A 23,141-nucleotide genomic window follows, 5' to 3' on the forward strand; every position below is an offset into this window, starting at 1 on the left:
AACCGATGTATCACCTTACCGCATGGAAAGAAACAGCGGAACGCCTTTGCCACACCAGAAAAAACTATGCATCGTTTTTCTTTCTGGTGCATCTCCTCTTGTGCGACCCTCCAAAACGTTATTTTTGACACATCCCAGCTACTGTGTATTAAAAGGATACAACCACTAATTCTTAAGGTTTGAGACTCATCTAAACTTTTAAAAACTGATATTTTGACTTGGGTATATTGTTTTTTTGCCATTTTGGTCTTATTTCATTCAGATAAAATATTATCTATTTTCCTAAACTGGTGTGGAGTACTTTTTGTGGTGTTTTCACTGTGTTACTGTATGAGTTATTGCCTTACACATTGCCTTCTAAGTTAAGCCTGCCTGCTCTATGCCAAGGTACCGGAGGGTGAGCCAGGATAATTTAGGTTGTGTTGTGACTTACACTGGCTAGGATTGTGGTCCCTACTTGGACAAGGTGCATACCTCTGCCTACTGGAGATCCAGTTTCTAACAATTAACTACTTGTCTTTCAGGTTTTTGAAGTAACAAGATAATCTTTAAACAAGTGAACAGCATTCATGCAAAAGTAAGCAAAACCCTTTACTGGACTAATGAGTCCACATATGAAAATATTACATGCCATATATTTCAAAGATGTTTTATTATGTACTTTACATTTTTCAACAGAATATAAACATAGTTTACATGAACAGGAACATTTAAATGTAACGTTGTAATGATTGCCATAAACATGTGATATGGAGGGGAAACATATTCTATTGTAACTTATTATATAGTAGACCTGTGAATTTTCTAAAGAGTATTCCAAATAATGTACATATTATAATATCATATAATATCAAACATCTTGAATTAATCCTCAATCTATGTTACTAGCTAGGATGGCTGCATCTGCATTGTTGGATTTACAATCTTATGTTGAAGAAACATTTCAATTAGTGTGCTCATCATATGTTTCACCTGTTTGGACTCTTTTAAAGGATGCTATTTTGTACATTAATACAAGATGAAAATTATGGGTGTACCGGAGTTAGCCTTCTAATGGGCATGGGTACATATTTGTGCTTTTTAGAAGTAAACAGCACTGATTTTCGCCAAGAGCGAATTCAGTTGTAAAGTCACTTAAAATGTTACTTTTCAAATCTCAAATTTGGTATTTGTTGGCATGAATGCATTAATTGCTCTGGTTTTTAATACAACAGCAGATCTAATGAACATTGAAACACATTTATGAGAAGGAATTCTTGCTTTTATGAAGTTGTTCAAAAAAGTTTAGTTGCTAAAGGCGGGCGGTATGTTTCAGTTATCAAGCATCTATTTGGTAATTGCAAAAAAGTATATGCCACTTGGCACAACTCTAAGGAAATGCAAAATTGCACTTTTTACTACGGCAGATTAAAACTTTAATGACAACATGCTACACTTTTCTTCTGTAAGAAGATTTCGAGTACCTTTCAGTTTGAAAGAAAATACTTCTATGCTGAACTAGCAAGTGGTAGTTTGTCCCGTAACCAAAAAATGGTTCATTAAATCTCAATGTATTATCTTCTTGTGAGAGAATTTAGTAAAAATGAGAAGATTATGATGAAGGCATGGTACATGATGTATTTCACTTACATATTATATAATGGGAGATAAATACAATTTTCACCTTAATTGTTGCAGGTTTTGGTTAGGCACTTGCCAATACAGCATAATGAGGATTTTGTACTAGCTGTATTCTTTTATTGACCTAACATATTAAACCATGATAGGTAATTCACACTGTAAGACAGCTTTTTTGGTATTAACCTTCTTTCCTAATTCAAATGGTTTATTTGACATTTCTTTATAGCAACAAACAATGACAGGCACAGTTACCAGAGAAGACCTTTACAAGAGTAAGGCTTACTATTGAGAGGTGGCTTAAGATCATAGTCAAACTCAAGAAAATGACATTGAACAAATCCAGCAAATAAAATTCAGGTACAGAAATGGAAAAGAGACGTTGTCATCAGAGGCTAGCATGCTGATTACTAAGTATGAATAATTGCTCAAATATAAATTTATATAAAACTGCAGTTGTACTTCCACTTGAGTTGAGTATCAATTTGTATTTCCATTAATCTAGAAGTGCAGAAAGAAGAGGGGTTGCCCAGGATGCCAGTGTGTTACCCGATAAATAGCTCCACACTCAACTCGCAAAAGTGAGTTGCTCAAATAATTTCTTGACCTCTTGGCTAGAGGTAGCAGTTTTAAAGTGAAACACACTCAAACAATACATCAATATTTTGGACTGTAGATTTAAAAAAAATGATCTAAATGTTTGTTTGTGAGTATGGTAGACGTAGCTCACATTTTCCTGCTTCCAGTAATGTATCATGTATTGTTTTCATAAATCCACATTTAGGTTTGAAATTTTATAGTCTAGCCATTGTTCTAAGAATTGCATAGGTCCTTACCAGATTCTGGCGATAGGCTTTGAAGCAGCAAACTTATGTAGCAAGCTAATGGTAGGCTTACATAAAGGATTAAACTGAGGTGCCAAAAAGGACAATGCAAAGGAAGCAATGCCCTAAAAAGGGAGATATTTTCCAACTATCAGCAAGATATTGTTGTGCACAGTTGTTGTCCAAGTATTCATAAATCAAGTGATTGGATTATCTGTGATAGCTGCAATACTGTAGTATTAGATTACAGTGTGGGAAACATTGGATGCAGTTGAAAAGTAGTACTAGGATCTCTGTTTATAATTTAAGGTGTGTAAATCTGACAGCTTGTGCTTTTGCCATCTTTGTGAAGTTTTATTTTAAATTTTGCCTTCTTGCTGAACTTGACTGAGTTTTAAGAGGTATTAGTCCCAAAAAAGTATTATGGCAGGAAAAAGTACAAAAAAACCTACTTTTTGCAAATATAAGAGTTTGCAGGAAACATTTCAAGCCAAGTCAGTGAAAGTCAGCAAAGTTTGCATCTTTATAATGATTTACTGGTTGAATTTGAATGCTGCATACCTCTGCTTGAAATGGATACCTCTGGAGAAATAAGACTACTATGACTGATTTTGCTAGATACTTACAAATAGATGTATTTTTAAACAGGGTAAAATGAATTCAGTGTGCCTCTTCCAGACTTTTAATTTTAACCTGAGGTGATTTGATGTAAATTCACTACAATAGTGGTAGATGGTGGAGGGGGTCTGCCTTATAATTGACTTAGGGCCTGATTACGACCTTGGAGGATCTGTCACAAATGTGACAGATATCCCACTCGCCGTATTCCAAATTCCACTATATCCTATGAAACGTATAAAATAGCGGGCGGGATATCCATCACATTTGTGACGGAGTACCCCATCTGCCAAGGTCATAATCAGGCCTTTAGTGTTACCTCCTCAGGTACACTGAAGTAGAGATTTTGTCCTTGCCTTATAATTATATTGTAGAAAAACACCCCCCATAAAAATTTTGATAAATAGAAGATAAGTCAACTCAGTTACCACTGCCTTTGGTTTTAACTGCACAATAATATAAAAAGTCTACTTCAAAGAGTGTGGGGGGATTGGTTAAATAAAGCACCTTTTCTGATCAGAACAGGTATCTGCTATAAAAGGAGATAGAGAAAGTTTACATCATTGCAATTTTGTGGCTTTAAGTTTCCTTGCACTTCAGAGAGATTTTGTGATGAAAACATTGTTTGTGATTTGCAGCTTGACCTCAGTTTGTATTCCTATATCACACTGGCTGCATCCAAACCTTTACTATCAAGAGAAATACAAGAGTGGCGGTTTGGTAGTTGTATTTATCACATTTATTAAAAATTTGTAACAGTTAATCGTAGATTCTGTTTAATGTCAACCATTTAATGTGATGAATACATACTTAACTAATGGAATGTGTGCACACCTGTGCAATACCTGCATTTAACTATATGTCTCTGGTGCATGTTCCGTTCAGCAGAAGACAATAATCGATTGTCTTGTTCAAGCTATAAACTGACAGGAAAGAGAAGTAATAGAAATTAAAATTTGAAAGTCTGAGAGTAATTTAAAAGTAAGGAGTGCAATCTGCACATAACTATAGCTTGATGTTGGCACTTGCAAAATGTTACATATTAACTTCTTTGCTGTTCCGTGAAAAACCTACTGATATCCACTGTGAAGCCAGACGTCCGGGATGATGATGTTTACTATTAAAAAGCATGTTAAATCTATAGGGTGAAAATTGATCTAAAAAGGGGGATACAAGACAACCATAGTGTTTTCCATCTAATCATAAAACAGAATTAATAGATTAATTGTTAATAGATCTTGTGTTTGTTGAGCTTGGTGATTTTGCAACTAAAATGTATGTTGGGATAAGGTGGGAGCTATGAAAAAGATGGCATAATTTACTGACTAGAACAGGCAGGTGCAACTCTGAAATTTTTCACTTATCTGAATATGTTTCAAATAGACAATATTTATTGTGTTTAATGTGACAACTAAATTATATTTGAAATGGAAGTTTCATAGAATGCTTATGTTGTTTAAGGGATCCATGGTTTAGTTTGCAGTTCTCTGCGTTTTTCAGAGTAGGTGTGCACCCTGAATATCGACACCAAAGTACTGAGGGAAGAAAATATCGAGGACAAAATTTTGAATCCAAAATATTGACAGGTTAGTATAGATTTTCTTCACTTACTTTTACATATGTGTACTTTGACAGTATATATATATCTTCAAGGTAAGTGGATGTGGAGTTAGGAATATTAAAGCTATACTTCCCCTATAGGCACTTACCTTTCGATATTTTGGTCTTTGAAATTTTGTCTATGATATTCTTGTACCAAGATATTCAGTAGTACAATCCTCAGAATATATTTGTTCCACAATATCAAAATGAAATGTGCCACCTGATAGTTGTTGGAAAATAATGTAATTAAATGAATTGTAATTGCCAATACCCAAAAGAAATTGCCACTGTTGATGTCTATAATTTCTTGGTATACATTCTGACAACTAAATAAACAATTGATATTGACTACAGAATATTGTTTTGTGCTATTTGGATACCATGGACATAATATCAAGGACCAAATATACCCAAGGTAAGTTTATATAAGTCAGTATAAGTTTACTTTACTGAACTCCATATATATGCACCCTGGCTATATATATATATATAAATAAATATCTTCAAGCTAGGTTGATGTGGAGTTAAGAATAGCAAACCTGAATACCTTTATGGAATTACCTTTTTTATATTTTGTTCCTCAATATTTGGGGCCAGATGTATCAAAGGTTTTTACCCATTGTATGTCTATGGGAAAATGTGTTCATACATATGGCCCTTGGTTACCATATTTTGGTAGCACCATGTATTTGTAGTCAATATTCCAACATATAGCCTTCTAAGTGAATGGGCTTTTGTGAAAGTGTCAGATTTCTAAGCAGTAGATGTACTTGTTCACTTAAAATATTAATAGGTTAAAGTTAGGGTGCTTGGTAGGCATTGAACTGGTATCATCTGTGCTCTCTTTCCCAATGTTTGTTTAAAAAATATGGAGTGCAGTAGCCATAGTCATGCACAAATGTCCATGAGAAAATAAGTCATTTTAGTCTAATAAAGTTATTATGACATGATCATCTCTTCCTTGCCATAACATTTCTCCTTCAAAATGCAGCAGTCCATGTTTCCTGGCTCTCATAAGAATACCAACAACTTTATCTGAGATTCGCACATATCTGTCAAAAAGTTCCCCAAACGTGACCTGGATCTTGCCATTGGCTCCCGGGTCAGCCATTGTTGAAATGATGAAACACATGTCTTCAATCTCACGGTGAATGTGGGCCTCTGCTCTCTTGGCCCTCTCTGCCGTTCTTGATCCCTCTTTTGGTCGGCCGTAGCCCTCATCCCCCTTTCGTAGACGTGTACTCATTGCCAGTTCTGGGTCAAACTCGTCACTGAAGGGATTCAGCTTCTGGTTTATGATGTGATGGTCTGTCCATTTCTGCCACTTGCCTTTTATGCTGTCCACTTGGCTGTACTTCGGGCGGACTCGGCTGATAGGTTTTCGCTCACTTGTACTCCTGGATGCTCTAAAGAGTTTTAAAAAAACAGGATTACCAGAGTTCATAATGTGAACTATACATTTTCACTAAGTTCAGACATGTTCTGGCTACAAACGAGTAGGCAGTATATTCCTCTTAATTAGTTAAATCCTGCATATTCCCACTGCCTCAAAGATGCCACCTCTGAATCCATGCAATGATGTTTTATTTTCTATAAGTAAGTTAGTGTTACTACAGTGAAGTGCAAGGCTAGTTACTCTTTCCTTGGTCCCACCATTCAATTATCTGTCCAGCCTTCCTCATTTGTAGAATCAAATAAAGTCCAAACCACTTTTCTATGTTCTTTCTCACCTCTAAGATGGTAAGCTCATAGTATGTCCTACAACTGAGTGACATCTTGTTTTCACTTTGAATCACTTCCATATTTCACAAATGACAAGGTTGATTACTCCATTCAAACTACTGAAGTGAAAATGTGTTCCTAAGTTTCTACTTCTCTCACAAACATCTTTAGGCTCCCAATTTAGCCCCCTTGCATTACTTAAAAGCAATGTGTATGGGATCCGGCAAATGTTAGCAACTTAGGAATTGTATGGAATATAAAGCACAACGTATTGAAGAGCTATGAGAGTTCTAGCTCACCTGTCAGTAGAGATTGCTTTCAGGCTTGACTTTTTTCCAACAAAGATTCATGCATTTTAGCTGGTTGCCTTATGAATGATGGCACACCCCTGTAGGTTTTGTCTCAGAACCTGCATTTTTATTACTTTCAGATTCTGGGGGATAACTTATAGGGTAATAAAATTAAAGCGACAGTCTGACTCTTTTTATACCCTTTATATCCTGGTAGAGAACAAGATTCCTTTGCTTCGTGACAAACTTTTCACTGCACAAGAATTGTTTGTTCCTGTGCGGTGGCAACTTTTTTGTGCCTTGTGTTATCTGCGGGCATTCGTAGAGCGGGTAGGAACTTTGTGAAACCACTGTTATATGTATATCCCTAAGCCACTGTCATCTGTCATTACATTACATGAACACCCAGAATGATTAGGTGTGCCCCTGTAATAGCGTAAATTGCTATCCCTCCTGACGTCACAAATATGACCTATATTTGACCATAGTATCAAGTTAAATGTGTAAACTAATATTACACTAATGTAAAGTGGTGCACTTGACATCCATAATAGAGTGTATTCATTATAGTGTTATGAAAATATATTGTGTGGTTTAATCTTATTAAGTGAAATGTTAACATTTATTGTAGTTATGTAACCATCCTTATGTTATTTGAGAGAGTTTACCTTTAAAACAATAAAGGTTTATTTTACAAGTACACGTAATGTTGTTGATTAACACTGAGAAATTGCAGTTCTCCATTTCTCTCAATTACGTGTGCTAACAATTTATTTTGTTTTGCATTAGCAGAAGCAGGAATTTTAAACAGATAAATTATAACTGACGTTGTAGTTTGATTTGATTTTCTACAGTATAACATGAATTAAATGTGCCATTGAGGTATTTTCTTTAGTTATCTTAACTAGCCTGTTTTTCTAAAATGTGAAGAACTGTTTTCCATTTCTGCTAATGTGTCATTTTATTGCAGGTGTTCTTCACACAAAGGGCCAGAATTAGAGTTTGGTGGAAGGATCACTCCGTCACAACGTTGATGGATATCCCATCTGCTGAAATATGCTCCCATTATACCCTATTGGATTTAATTTTGGGGGACAGGATATCCATCACCGTTGTGACGGAGTAACCTCTCTGATAAGCTCTAAATCAGGCCCAAAATGTTCGTTTGGGAATAGATGTGCTCTTGTTTTATTCTTAGAGAGTCTGAGAAAGCAACCTTGAAAAGGTACATGGAAATATCAAGAGAAGTGACTGTTTCTATTCATCCATTTTGCAATAGTTGTACAGAAGACCACGGACAGCTACCTTCTCAGGACTGTCCTGGGAACGGGTAGGATTGTTGCAGAGTTAGACCATGTGACTGGAGAAGGTATCTCCTGAAATGGTATGATCGAAAGAGGTGTTTCCTAACTGATTTTGTGACATTAACTAGGACGTTCACTGATTGAATGGAGAGCAGAACGAAGCAGATTCCCTTGGACTTTGAGAGGTATAGACCTCTGACTTTCCCCCTGACTCCCCATGCTTTACTGAGTGTGGCTTTAGCTTACACTTGTTTCTTTAGGAAGACTCTTGATTGAGCTTTTGTTATGCTGACATCTTGACTTTTCCCAACGTTTTACCTTCATTAGTTAATTTCTTTTTGCCCCAGAGGACTTCCTCCGAATTCCTTTTTGTCCCATTTTTGCTTTTTAGCTTTGGCCCTCATGTTCTTTAATTGACTATTCACTCGTTAATTTAGTCCTGAGGAGAATTCTATTTGTCCATTGCTAACTTAGTTAGATGTCTTTGAAATTGCACTTATGTCTAATAGATTGCGGCAGCATCCGTTTTCTGAGCATCAGATTCTTCTGTTAATATTTTGCATTGTCATTACTGAGTTCCTTGTTTGCCTTATGCTAATTTGTTTGATGTTTTTCCACAGTTGTAGCTACCCCTTTGTTCTTTTGTATCCTTACAAAATGTTTTTGAGATTTGTTTACATTAACCTCAGTGTTAACTTGTAATAAAAACCCTTAAACTTTATTTCCGACTTGAATCTTCCGTGTGTGACCAAATATGTTACACTGTTTAAATTAATGTTGCTAGATTGCAAACTACTTCCCTGTTTTGAACCCCTTGTAGAGATCTCAAGGTTCGTCGACCTCAAACTAAAGTATAACAGGAATATGCTCCATCACCCTCTATGATTTTTTTTCTCATGCTCACTCTCCAGATGAACAATGGCGTCCAATGCATACTTCTCCTGCTTAACCTTAAGAGTCAACTGTCTTGAGCCAGACTCTCTGCCATTATCCATTGGTTCACTTACATTGTCCTCTACTGCTATATGCATTGTATGGTAGACCCCAGGATCGCTCCACTATTCCATTATGGCCTCTAAATTGCTTCACTTTTGAGTAGGGCTTTTATTGAGTTTGTCAATGTTTTCCCTTGTGTAATGATGGGCATGTATACCCCCAGGTTACATTCTCCTGCTTTGGGTGGGTCGTAAGAGCAAAGTCTCTGAGTTGTTACTTTAAAAAGTATGCTTTTTATGTGCGGGGAACTAGATTTACTTCCCCCTTATGCACAGGAGAGGTAGGTTCTGAGTCTCTATAAAATGGTGCATTTCATGTTGTATTTAGGCAGGCCAGTGATGTGTGTATTCTGCGATAATAGGCTTTCCTTTACCCCCATCCTTGTAAGATGCAACTCCTGCATGTGACCTGTCCAAGATCCACCTGGCAATCTTTTTTTCAGAGTCACTTTTCAGTTCACTAAGGCCCCTCTCTCACGTATGCCTGTCTCACCATGAGCATATGGGCATTCCCAGAGTAACCACCACATCCTACCTATGCAACCATGCAGCAGCTCAGTATTTGGAATGTTGACACTTGTTTGTTTTATGATTGCTCCACCAGAACCACTTAGGCTCTGCATGCAAGCTGTCTAGGTTTTAGCTCCATTTCACTGTGATGTCTCAGTGTAGGGAAGCAGCAGATTCCCTATAGAATGCTGACTACTTAGAGTCTCCAGTCTTATATGAGCCCAACTCCATTCCACTGTGATGTCTCAGCAGAGGGAAGCGGAAGATTCCCTATAGAATGCTGACTATATAGGGTCTTCAGTCTTATATGAGCCCACGTAATCAATTGCTCCGTTACTTTAGCTCACTACCCCCTTGCTTCCTTGTTGCCAAGATCTCCGTACCTTTTTCTTCCAAGAAGGTCCTAGAAAATCAGGGTGAGTAACAAAAGTAGAGTAGCCACCTTCAACATTTTGATCAAAAAGATATCCTTGATGGCCCAATACCATATATATTCTAGTCAGGGTAAGGGAGTCACACCACTAGGATAACTCCTGCTCACCCTCTTAATAGCTTAGCATGAGCAGTCAGGCTTATCTCAGAGGCAATGAGTAAAGTATTTGTACACACACACACACAGATGTGCACACACACACACAGTAACACAGTGAAAACACTACAAAAGGACTCAACACCAGTTTAGAAGAATAGCCAATATTTATTTGAATAAAACAAGATCAAAACGACAAAAATGCAACATACACAAGCAAAGATACGAATGTTTAAAAAGTATATCTCAATAAAGCACTTAGAAATGCAATAGCTCCAACTGGGGCTATCACAACGCCATTGACAGAGTCGTTTCCAACAGTCCATCTCTACTTGCAGTGGAGTGCGGGATGGTCATGGAGTTCCACGGACCCCAGGCACAGTACCTTTGGTAAACAATGAAACAAAGATGTTGCATGGAGTCGGGGAGATGAGGCGTCGCTAGAGCTGGTGCGTCGTTGGTTCCTAACTGCCAGGCAGGGGAGATGAGGCATTGGTTCCTTATTATTGCAAGGGAGGTGATGCAGCATCGGTGGTGAGGCGTCAGTTCCTTATGATCTGGCGGGGTCGATGAATCCAGCATGTCAAGATGCAAGGTGTCAACTTTGTGGTGTTGCGATCACACCACGGGGCCAAAGGTGCTGCGGCAGAGTCAGGTTTCATGGCACTAAGGATTCTCGCTGTGGTGGGACTTCGGAGGCGCTGCAGCGGCGTAAGGCCTGCGGCGTCAGTCGCGGTCATTGCACTCCGCGGAGACCACGGCTCCTGGTGCAGGCAGCTGTGTGGATTCAGACAGCGGCACCGGTTCCAAAGTCGCTCTGGAGTCGATGCACTTGGGCCCACATTTATAATTTTTTAGCGCCGCATTTGTGTAATTGTTTTGACGCAAAAGTGGCGCAAACTTACAAAACACAATTATAATTTGTAAGTTTGGACTGATTTTGCGTCAAAATAGGATGCAAATGCGGCGCTAAAAAAGTATAAATATGGGCTCTGGTTTCTTCTTGATTACACCAGAACTCACTCCCAAGGGCCCAGGAACTGGATTTGGCACCACTTCGTGAGTCAGGACTCTCAGCAAGAGAAAACAGGTGCTGGCAGATGAAGTTTTTGATATTCCAAAGACTTCTAACAGGAGGCAAGCTCAGTTCAAGCCCTTGGAGAACCTTAGAAAGCAGGATGTAGAAAGTTGCCTTGGACCTACTTTATGGATGACTTACCTGTAGTAAAAGGGAAGGTTTGGGTTCGAACTGGCAGTTCCAAACTGCCCACACAGACCCCGCTGTGGCAGGTCTGAGACATGTTTACAGGGCTACTCATGTGGGTGGCACAATCAGTGCTGCAGGCCCACTAGCAGCATTTGATTTACAGGCCCTGGGCACCTCTAGCACACTTTACTAGGGACTTACTAGTAAATCAAATATGCCAATCATGGATAAACCTATTACCAATCCAATTTAGACAGAGAACACTTGCACTTTAGCACTGGTCAGCAATGGTAAAGTGCCCAGAACCCTAAAGCTAACAAAAACAGGTCACAAAAGACAGGAGGAAGAAGGCGTAAGGTTTGGGGATGCCCCTGCAAAAAGGGCCAGGTCCAACAAGCGATAATGTCAATGATGCCATAGAAGAAGTCATTTTTGATGTAATATGTGGGGTAATTAGCAGGGCATGGCGAGGTCGTGAGGTATAGTTCTGCTTTGCTTTCTAACAAATTAGACTGTTGTGTTAAGTATCAAATGTATTATGCATAATAATATGCTCTGAGGTTCTTATAAGTGCTAAGCTTTTGTAGGGCCCAAAGAGTGCAGAAGTAAGTTTGTGCTACACTTTGTTTCAAAATATGTTGTAGGCCCAAAGAATATCTGAAGCACCTATTCACCGCTTGCAAGTTAACTTAAGGCTCATATGTAGTTTAGAATTACTGTTGAAAATAATTGTTATAAGCTTAAGTTTTTGTTCAGAATATATTATCGTAACAAATGTTGCATCTTTTGCCATTAGCTCTTTTTATTTTACCACATTTGAAAAAAGCAGCATATAGTGTTCCCCCATAACTTCATGGGTTTCACATATACAGCACCCATCCCTCACTCCTCATCCCTACTTCTCATCCCTGCTTCTCATGCATCATCTCTACTTCTCCTCCATCATCCCTACTTCTCCTCCATCATCCCTGCTTCTCTTCCATCGTCCCTACTTCTCATCCATCATCCCTACTTCTCATCCATCATACATCATCCCTACTTCTCATCCATCATCCATCATCCCTACTTCTAATCCATCATCCCTATTTCTCTTCCATCATCCCTACTTCTCTTCCATCATTCATACTTCTCATCCCTGAGTCTCATCCCTGCTTCTCATCCATCATCGTTACTTCCACCCATCAAACATCCTCCCTACTTCTCCTCCATCATCCCTGCTTCTCACCCATCATACATCATACCTACTTCTCATCCACCATCCCTGCTTCTCTTTCATCATCCCTACTTCTCATCCATCATCCATACTCCTCATCCATCATACATCATCCCCACTTCTCATCCATCATCCCTACTTCTCATCCATCATCCCTGTTTCTCATCCATCATCCTTACTTCTCATCCATCATACATCTTCCCTACTTCTCATCCATCATCCTTGCTTCTCTTCCATCATCCCTACTTCTCATCCATCATCCATACTCCTCATCCATCATACATCCTCCCCACTTCTCATCCATCAGCCCTACTTCTCATCCATCATCCCTACTTCTCTTCCATCATCCCTACTTCTCATCCATCATCCATACTCCTCATCCATCATACATCCTCCCCACTTCTCATCCATCATCCCTACTTCTCATCCATCATCCATCACCCCTGCTTCTCATCCATCATCTCTACTTCTCATCCATCATACATCTTCCCAACTTCTCATCCATCATCCTTGCTTCTCTTCCATCATCTCTACTTCTCATCCATCATACATCATCCCTGCTTCTCATCCATCATACCTACTTCTCATCCATCATACCTGCTTCTCATCCATCATCCATCATCCCTCATCCCTGCTTCTCATTCATCATACATCATCCCTACTTCTCATCCCTGCTTCTCATACATCCATTCTCCTTTTCCATCATTCCTACTTCTCTTCCATCATTCCTACTGCTCATCCCTCATCCCTGCTTCTCATCCCTACTTCTCATCCATCTTGCATCATTCTTACTTCTCATGCCTCATCCATCATCCCTACTCCTCATCCATCATCCCTACTCCTCATTCCTCATCCCTCAGTCAAAGCAAGACATTTTCAGTTTTGTGAACACACACCTTTACACTGATTGGCTGGCAACAGCCAATTAGAGTTATGAGAGAGGCCTGCATTCTATTTCACTGAAAAGCAGCCTTCACATTGCGCATGCTGGGTGAAGAGAAAGTAGAGGCAATGCAACTGTGTGTCTGTTTCCAGTGAATTCAATTTGGAAAACCAATACGGCATTTGAGGTGTTTGGACTACATTAGCACTCGTTCAGTCGACGTGCCAAAATGCTTCATTTGTCCAGAGTAGTTTTTTTTGCTTAGATCAGAGGTCGAAGTGAGTGGGATCGGAGGTGAACAACGTGCCCATACTTTTTTGATTAATGAAAACATGTTACCCTATTTTTTGTAAAAAGACAACCGGACGGTTAATTCCAATAGTTTAAATGCCTCAGCTGAAGTGTCATTCAGTGAGTCTCCAGTGCTGTGAAACCGAAGCCGGGCAGACAGCTAAACAAGCCTTCCTGCCAGGGTGCCTGCCTGAAATAAATGCAAATGTGCGCTAAGAGTTAATCTGCAAATATAAAGGGGAATCTGCAAATGTGAAGGGGAATCTGCAAATGCATAGGATTCTTGGAAGCCGGTGCTGGCTTTAATTGTTGAATTACTCAAAACTTTGTGATGACAAGGATTAAGGGCCTGATTTAGAACTTGGCAGGCAGGCTACTCTGTCACAATGGTGACGGATGTTCTGTCCGCCGAAATCTAAATTCCATTATATCCAATGAGATTTAGATTTCGGCTGATGAGACATCCGTCACTGTGGTGACGGAGTAACCCGTCTGTCAAGTTTTAAATCAGGCCCATATTCTTTTTCAGTGGTAGTGCAAAGAGTTAACAACTGAGCTGTGAAGTGCATCCTTTTAATTGGAAATGCACTTATATAGCACTTGCTATCCCTGGAGTTGTTGAAGGGACAGTAATGTAAGTAAACGAGAATTACTTAGATCTATATTCTGGAAGTACCACTTTATTAAACCTTTTTGCTCATTTTGTAACAGTCTATCTTATACTGTGTGTAATGCAAGCTTGACATAATAACGTGTATTCACAGTACTTTCTGTCAACAGGATGTGCCCTCGTAGCACTAAAAATACACGTCACTACTCTCCACTGCACCAGCCAGATTTAATTCTGTGGCTACACACGGACCTCTGCAGTCCAAGAATTAATAGAGGTTTCACAATGTACTATAGTGCATTTTCCACTATGTAACAATTAGTTATTTTATATGTAGCCACCTGAGGGTGAAAGAACAAAAACACTTACAGAATTTTTTTTTTTTTTGCCACACCTTTGACCCCAACCCCATTGACCCCGCCACCACTGCATTCAGCATCATACTTTTTTAATGTACTTTCGACCGCTGCCTTAGTTAAGTAAAGATTAAAGAAAATTGTATCGTTCTCACATATAGGCCCTGATTCTAAGCTCCGCCCGCCAAGCGGGAACCGCCAGAAGACCGTACTGCGGTCAAAATACCGCGGGGTCATTCTGGGTTTCCCACTGGGCTGGCGGGCGACCGCCGAAAGTCCGCCCGCCAGCCCAGCGGGAAACACCCTTTCCACGAGGAAGCCGGCTCAGAATGGAGCCGGCGGAGTGGGAAGGTGCAACGGGTGCAGTTGCACCCGTCGCGAATTTCAGTGTCTGCAAAGCAGACACTGAAATTCTTTGTGGGGCCCTCTTACGGGGGCCCCACGACACCCCATACCGCCATCCTGTTCCTGGCGGGCAAACCGCCAGGAACAGGATGGCGGTATGGGGTGTCAGAATCCCCATGGCGGCGCAGCAAGCTGCGCCGCCATGGCGGATTCCCATGGGCAGCGGAAAGTCGGCGGTACACCGCCGGCTTTCCGCTTCTGGCCGCGGCTGTACCGCCGCGGTCAGAATGCCCGGCGGAGCACCGCCAGCCTGTTGGCGGTGCTACCGCCAACCTCCGCCATGGCGGTATTTACCGCCAGGGTCAGAATGACCCCCATAATGTATTTCGGGAATGACTGTACTGTTAATTCGCCACATAGCCGTTTCAAATCGAGCCCTGCATATGCAACTATTTCCATTTCTTCAATAGTTTCATAAAATTAATGTGAAACATAAATGGATCAGAGAATGTGCTCCTTGAAAGAAATTGTTCTCTTCAAAATTCTGTGCATATTTCTTCACACTTACTCTAAATAAATGGGACATTTATCAGTAAATAGGCAAATATTTAAAATTCAAAAGTGAAAACATATTCTGCTGCCTCCAGGGCGCCCTATAAAATGCTCAGAGCACATGCTTCTTTGACTTGATGAGGTAAACCCGATCTCGGGACATTTTATAGAACAACTACTGAAAGAAGGAGATGATGAAAACGAGTGCTTAAAGGTGGCGACCCTGTGGTCATGCACTGTCATAGTTACTTACAGCGATGCCTTGGGAGTTTTAATCCGGATGGTGATGTCTTCTGCTTTCTCCGCCAGGTCATGCTCTTTGGCTGTCTCTCCCTGGCACCTGTCCTCCCAGTCTCCTTCTCCATAGCCGCTGTCCTCCGTCTCGAGGCTGTCGCTCCGGCACTGATGGAGACTGGGCCGCGAAGGCTTGACACTTTCTTGCTCTATCTCTTTCCAGCCCTTGGTCAGCTGCTTCACCAAGTTAGAGCACTTTCTTCTTCGACAGGGGGATAATTTGCCCTCAATGATTTTATCAATCTCCTGGAGGTTCTTCTCTGCATTGCTCTGGTCCTTTTCATACCTGTCGGTGAGCGAGCCGATGTCCCCTCCCCTCTCCTGAACTTTGCTAACTATTGTTTTGGTCACCTCCTTACTCTTAATTTGGAACCCAGAGAAGCCTTCATCAGGATGCCTCTGGTGTTGAGAGTCATCTTGTTGTGCCTCCGGTTTCTTGGCAGGAGTTGGCTGAAGCACATCTTCTGTCTTTATCTGCTTTGCCTTGGGGAAACTCTGAGAATCCTTTTCCTCATTGGGGACCCATCCGGAAGGCTCTTGGGCCTGTCTGACTGTGTTCTCTGTTGCCCACTGCTGCCACCCTTTAGCTAAGCTGGAAACCAAGGAAGCACATCGAATCTTTTTAACGGCGCGTTGAGCAGGTTTAGTCCGTGGGCTCTCTTCTTGAGGCATGCTGTCACCTTGTCCCTTGGATGTTTGAGCCGCGCGGTCAAGGAAGAGACGTGGTGGCGAGGACAGCGAGAAGCGGTGCAATGGAAACACAGCTCCGAAGAAGTGTGTTTAAATGGAGGCTGCACACTTGATAGAGCTGGAAACTATGCCAAGCATGTGCACCAACGACACGCCTCGTGTGACGCTGTTCCTTTTTTAAAAACCAAAGGGGGGTTGTATTTCATCACAGCTGCAGATGACAAATACAGATGGTAAACAGGGAAATCTACTGAAGTGGCGACCTGATCTCCCGAAATTCCCAAGACCTTTGTCAAGTTTCTGATGTCACTCATCTGAAAGAAACGTTTCACACACTCCAGAACACAGTATTCTAACAAATAGTTACATTCTTGTCCAAGATATGAGTGACGTTGTGGGTGGTTTTGGTTAGTTTTTAATTAAATCATCTGGGTTTCCTCTTTTTTATTTTCTTGGAGGAGAGCTGAGATTTTCCTTTAAAGTAAAATATTCAGTTGTGTTATCTGCTTAGTTTTCCTCAGGCATAAGTGAAATGCCGCTGCACTTGGCGCATGGGAAGTAATGTGGTCGAGGAACGCTGTTTAAATTTGTTCTCCACCGGTCCGAGTGTGAGATATCTTTCCAAGCACGTGGCCTGGAGGGAACAGCACCACTTTTTTCCATTGTGCCACTCATGCTTGTTACACAACAGCGTACCTTATGAGGTCAAATACTTTACTGGTGGCTTTCATTTTATTTTAGCATAGGCACAGCAGTACAGCAATGAGCCGAAGAATACCAGTCTGATTGGGTAAGGGTCATAGGCAAGCTGCACGTCGGCGGCCATTTTAATTCAAAGGGGAATATTTCTGCACGTGCTATCTGGCTGTCAGCTTTATAGTTACATTGCTCTAGTGCAAGGCTAACGAATAAGTGGCAAATGTACCCTACTCGCTGAGAGAATATTAGAGGCCCCAAAACTCGGTGGATTAATGTGTGGAAGATGGACCGTCTGACCATTGATTGGTTGCTTTCATTTAAAGTACAGTAGCTCTGCTTTGTTAAATGAAGACTTTACTCTGCAAGGTAACTGTAATTACCTAAAGCTTTACTGCATAATGTGCACAGTGGCACACACCCAGGTGCAGTGGCAATGTATGTGTAGGAAGTTGGCTCTGTATGTGCTATTTCAAAGTAAGGAATAGCATGCACAGAGTCCAAGGGTTCCCCTTAGAGGTAAAATAGTGGTAAAAAGAGATAATACTAATGCTCTATTTTGTGGTAGTGTGGTCGAGCAGTAGGCTTATCCAAGGAGTAGTGTTAAGCATTTGTTGTACATACACATAGACAATAAATGAGGTACACACACTCAGAGACAAATCCAGCCAATAGGTTTTGTTATAGAAAAATATCTTTTCTTAGTTTATTTTAAGAACCACAGGTTCAAATTTTACATGTAATAGCTCCTTTGAAAGGTATTGCAGGTAAGTACTCTAGGAACTTTGAATCATTACTTTAGCATGTATACTTTTTACATAAAACACAATAAGCTGTTTTAAAAGTGGCCACAGTGCAATTTTCACAGTTCCTGGGGGAGGTAAGTTATTGTTAGTTTTCACAGGTAAGTAAGTCACTTACAGGTTTGAGTTTTTGGTCCAAGGTAGCCCACTGTTGGGGGTTCAGAGCAACCCCAAAGTTATCACACCAGCAGTTCAGGGCCGGTCAGGTGCAAAGGTCAAAGAGGTGCCCAAAACACATAGGCTATAATGGAGAGAAGGGGGTGCCCCGGTTCCAGTCTGCCAGCAGGTAAGTACCCGCGTCTTCGGAGGGCAGACCAGGGGGGTTTTGTAGGGCACCGGGGGGGGACACAAAGTAGCACAGAAAGTACACCCTCAGCAGCGCGGGGGCGGCCGGGTGCAGTGTGCAAACACGCGTCGGGTTTCCTTCAGGTTTCAATGGGAGACCAAGGGGTCTCTTCAGCGATGCAGGCAGGCAAGGGGGGGGCTCCTCGGGGTAGCCACCACCTGGGCAAGGGAGAGGGCCTCCTGGGGGTCACTCCTGCACAGAAGTTCCGTTTCTTTAGGGGCTGGGGGCTGCGGGTGCAGGGTCTTTTCCAGCTGTCGGGAAATGGAGTTCAGACAGTCGCGGTCAGGGGGAGCCTGTGGATTCCCTCTGCAGGCGTCGCTGTGGGGGCTCAGGGGGGACAACTTTGGTTACTCACAGTCGTAGAGTCGCCGGAGGGTCCTCCCTGAGTTGGTTGTTCTCCACCAGTCGAGTCGGGGTCGCCGGGTGCAGTGTTGCAAGTCTCACGCTTCTTGCGGGGAGTTGCAGGGGTCTTTAAATCTGCTCCTTGTAACAAAGGTGCAGTTCTTTTGGAGCAGTGCCGCTGTCCTCGGGAGTTTCTTGTCTTTTTCGAAGCAGGGCAGTTCTCAGAGGATTCAGAGGTCGCTGGTCCCTTGGAAAGCGTTGCTGGAGCAGGTTTCTTTGGAAGGCAGGAGACAGGCCGGTAAGTCTGGGGCCAAGGCAGTTGGTGTCTTCTGTTCTTCCTCTGCAGGGGTTTGTCAGCTCGGCAGTCCTTCTTCTTGTAGTTGCAGGAATCTAACTCTTTAGGTTCAGGGAAGCCCTTAAATACTAAATTTAAGGGCGTGTTTAGGTCTGGGGGGTTAGTAGCCAATGGCTACTAGCCCTGAGGGTGAGTACACCCTATTTGTGCCTCCTCCCAAGTGGAGGGGGTCACATCCCTAATCCTATTGGGGGAATCCTCCATCTGCAAGATGGAGGATTTCTAAAAGTTAGAGTCACTTCAGCTCAGGACACCTTAGGGGCTGTCCTGACTGGCCAGTGACTCCTCCTTGTTGTTTTCTTTGTTTCCTCCAGCCTTGCCGCCAAAAGTGGGGGCCGTGGCCGGAGGGGGCGGGCAACTCCACTAAGCTGGAGTGTCCTGCGGTGCTGTGACAAAGGGGTGAGCCTTTGAGGCTCACCGCCAGGTGTTACAGCTCCTGCCTGGGGGAGGTGTTAGCATCTCCACCCAGTGCAGGCTTTGTTACTGGCCTCAGAGTGACAAAGGCACTCTCCCCATGGGGCCAGCAACATGTCTCGGTTGTGGCAGGCTGCTGGAACCAGTCAGCCTACACTGAACAATTGGGTAAAATACAGGGGGCATCTCTAAGATGCTCTCTGTGTGCATTTTTTAATAAATCCAACACTGGCATCAGTGTGGGTTTATTATTCTGAGAAGTTTGATACCAAACTTCCCAGTATTCAGTGTAGCCATTATGGAGCTGTGGAGTTCGTTTTTGACAGACTCCCAGCCCATATACTCTTATGGCTACCCTGCACTTACAATGTCTAAGGTTTTGCTTAGACACGGTAGGGGCATAGTGCTCATGCACATATGCCCTCACCTGTGGTATAGTGCACCCTGCCTTAGGGCTGTAAGGCCTACTAGAGGGGTGACTTACCTATGCCACAGGCAGTGGGAGGTTGGCATGGCACCCTGAGGGGAGTGCCATGTCGACTTACTCGTTTTGTTCTCACCAGCACACACAAGCTGGCAAGCAGTGTGTCTGTGCTGAGTGAGGGGTCCCCAGGGTGGTATAAGATATGCTGCAGCCCTTAGAGACCTTCCCTGGCATCAGGGCCCTTGGTACCAGGGGTACCAGTTACAAGGGACTTACCTGGATGCCAGGGTGTGCCAATTGTGGAATCAAAAGCACATTTTAGGTGAAAGAACACTGGTGCTGGGGCCTGGTTAGCAGGGTCCCAGCACACTTCTCAGTCAAGTCAGCATCAGTATCAGGCAAAAAGTGGGGGGTAACTGCAACAGGGAGCCATTTCTTTACACAAGCCCCCCCCAGCCCACAGGCCAGGAGACTCAGCCAAAGCTGTGAGAGTCTTCCTAGTCTGTCAGGCGAGGAAGAGTAGAGGAAATAGGCTGGTTTGTTGCAGGGCCTACTCTGCCTTACATCCTCCTGTCCAGGTCATTCCCTCTGGGGAACTGACCCACTTCCACAGTGATAGGACCTAATCTGAACTGCCTCTTGTCTGTGCTTTTAATGTCTTCACCCATTCTCTCTATTTTGGGGTTAGAGGTATCCACCTCTGCTAATCTTATCTTAGCCAGGGTCACCCCTAGCTTACCCAAAGAGGTTACCCAGAGCTGGAGTAACCCCACCATGACCAACAAGGTCAGGGGGCCTAACTTGCTATTTGGCATGGGGTCTGACCACCATGCCAAGGATAGTGCAGCCATAAAGGCTAACACCAAGCAGAGGCCACTGACAGCTGTCAGTGCTCAGAACCACACCTTTAGCTCTTCACCTACAAGGGAAGGGGCTAAGTTACAGGCTTCTTTGGGTTCAGGGTGCCTGTCTGCTGTATTGGAGTGGGGGGTTACCACATCTTGTAGTAAACACCCTTCTTCCACTCTTTCTTCTGTTAGCTGAGGGGCCACCCACTCAGACTTAACAGTTGCCTGACTAGCCAGGACTTCTTGTGGGTCAGGTTGGACTTTATCAGAGCCACTTTTGGGGTTCTCCCCTACTGGAGCAGAATCTCCTTGGCTTGCTGGAACCTTGGCTAGAGGTTGTCCACCTTTCCTACTCTGTTTCCTTTTCTTTTTCTTCTGGGGCCTACTTGCATTTACTGCAGAGGCAGGCACTCCAGAATCCTTGGGAGAGGACTGGCACTGGACCAGTTCCTCTCTTGGGCTCTGACTAACCTCTGGGTAGTCATTTCCAAGGAGACAATCAAGGGGGAGGTCTGTACTGACTACCACCCTTCTCCAGCTAAAAGTCCCACCCACTTCTATGGGCACAAAAGCCACTGGCCTGCAAGTGACCCTGTCTGGGCTAACTCTTACTCTGGCAGTCTCACCTGGGATGTACTGGTTTGAGAACACCAGCCTGTCATGCACAATAGTGTGACTGGCACAAGTGTCTCTCAGGGCAGTGGCTGGGATTCCATTCACCAGTAGGTGGTGGAAGTGTCTACTTCCCTCTGGAATCTCCAACTCCCCTGTGGGGCCCTTTTTCCAGTTGAAGGCTATGAAGACCTCCTCATCTGAGGAGTCATCCCCAATGGCTACACTGGTCACCCCTGGGATTTTGCTAGGGGGTTTGTTTTTGGGACAAGAAGTGTCCTTGGTGTGGTGCCCTGTCTTTTTACAGTTATGGCACCATGCCTTAGTGGCATCCCAGTTCTTACCCTGGTACCCACTTTTGTTTTGGGTTGTGTCTCGGGGCCCACCCACCTAGTCTGGTTTTTGGGGGCCTACAGAGGACTCTTTTTATTTGTTTCTAGTTGTCTCACCACCTTTCCCCTGGGGAGGTTTTGTGACCCCTTTCTTTTGGTCACCCCCTGTGGAAGTTTTGGACACCCTAGTCTTGACCCAATGGTCCGCCTTCTTTCCCAATTCTTGGGGAGAAATTGGACCTAGGTCTACCAGATACTGATGCAACTTTTCATTGAAGCAGTTACTTAAAATGTGTTCTTTCATAAACAAATTATAAAGCCCAACATAGTCATGCACTTCATTTCCAGTTACCCAACCATCCAGTGTTTTTACTGAGTAGTCTACAAAGTCAACCCAGGTCTGGCTCGAGGATTTTTGAGCCCCCCTGAATCTAATCCTATACTCCTAGTGGAGAATCCAAAGCCCTCAATCAGGGTACCCTTCATGAGGTCATAAGATTCTGCATCTTTTTTAGAAAGTGTGAGGAGTCTATCCCTACACTTTCCTGTGAACATCTCCCAAAGGAGAGCACCCCAGTGAGATTTGTTCACTTTTCTGGTTTCACAAGCCCTCTCAAAAGCTGTGAACCATTTGGTGATGTCATCACCATCTTCATAGTTTGTTACAATCCCTTTGGGGATTTTCAACATGTCAGGAGAATCTCTGACCCTAGTTATGTTGCTGCCACCATTGATGGGTCCTAGGCCCATCTCTTGTCTTTCCCTTTCTATGGCTAGGATCTGTTTTTCCAAAGCCAATCTTTTGGCCATCCGGGCTAACTGGATGTCCTCTTCACTGGAGTTATCCTCAGTGATTTCAGAGAGGCTGGACCCTCCTGTGAGGGAGCCAGCATCTCTGACTATTATTTTTGGAGTCAGGGCTTGAGAAGCCCTGTTCTCCCTAGATAGGACTGGTGGAGGGGATTCTTCCTCCAGTTCACTATCATCCTCCTCTGTGTTATCCACAGAGGGGTTGGCTCTATCATACTCTGCCAACAGCTCATGGAGCTGTACTTTGGTAGGTCTGGAGCCCATTGTTATTTTTCTTATGTTACAGAGTGACCTTAGCTCTTTCATCTGGAGATGGAGGTAAGGTGTGGTGTCGAGTTCCACCACATTCATCTCTGTACTAGACGTTATTCTTCTAAAAGTTGGAATGCTTTTAAGAATCTAAAACTAGTTCTAGAATCTAATTCAAACTTTTACAAACTTTTAAACTCTAAAAGAAATGCTAACAGGGACTAACACAAGGCCCTACCAGGACTTTAAAGAATTTAGAAAACTTTTCAAATTGCAAAAATCAATTTCTAATGACAATTTTGGAATTTGTCGTGTGATCAGGTATTGGCTGAGTAGTCCAGCAAATGCAAAGTCTTGTACCCCACCGCTGATCCACCAATGTAGGAAGTTGGCTCTGTATGTGCTATTTCAAAGTAAGGAATAGCATGCACAGAGTCCAAGGGTTCCACTTAGAGGTA

The 23,141-nt window shown here is 42.7% G+C and overlaps 1 protein-coding gene across 1 annotated transcript; it reads right to left on the reverse strand.

The window, feature by feature from the left end:
* Window positions 1–1,798: 1,798 nt before the first annotated feature.
* Window positions 1,799–16,521, reverse strand: ABRA (actin binding Rho activating protein). The gene is made up of 2 exons (XM_069220617.1): window positions 15,722–16,521; window positions 1,799–6,067 (listed from the first exon to the last, which is right to left on the reverse strand). The coding sequence occupies exons 1-2, from the start codon at window positions 16,432–16,434 to the stop codon at window positions 5,584–5,586; spliced, it is 1,197 nt and encodes a 398-aa protein (XP_069076718.1). The 5' UTR covers window positions 16,435–16,521; the 3' UTR covers window positions 1,799–5,583.
* Window positions 16,522–23,141: the final 6,620 nt, after the last annotated feature.

Source organism: Pleurodeles waltl, chromosome 2_2 (genome assembly GCF_031143425.1).
Source record: "Pleurodeles waltl isolate 20211129_DDA chromosome 2_2, aPleWal1.hap1.20221129, whole genome shotgun sequence".
Taxonomy (NCBI): domain Eukaryota; kingdom Metazoa; phylum Chordata; class Amphibia; order Caudata; family Salamandridae; genus Pleurodeles; species Pleurodeles waltl.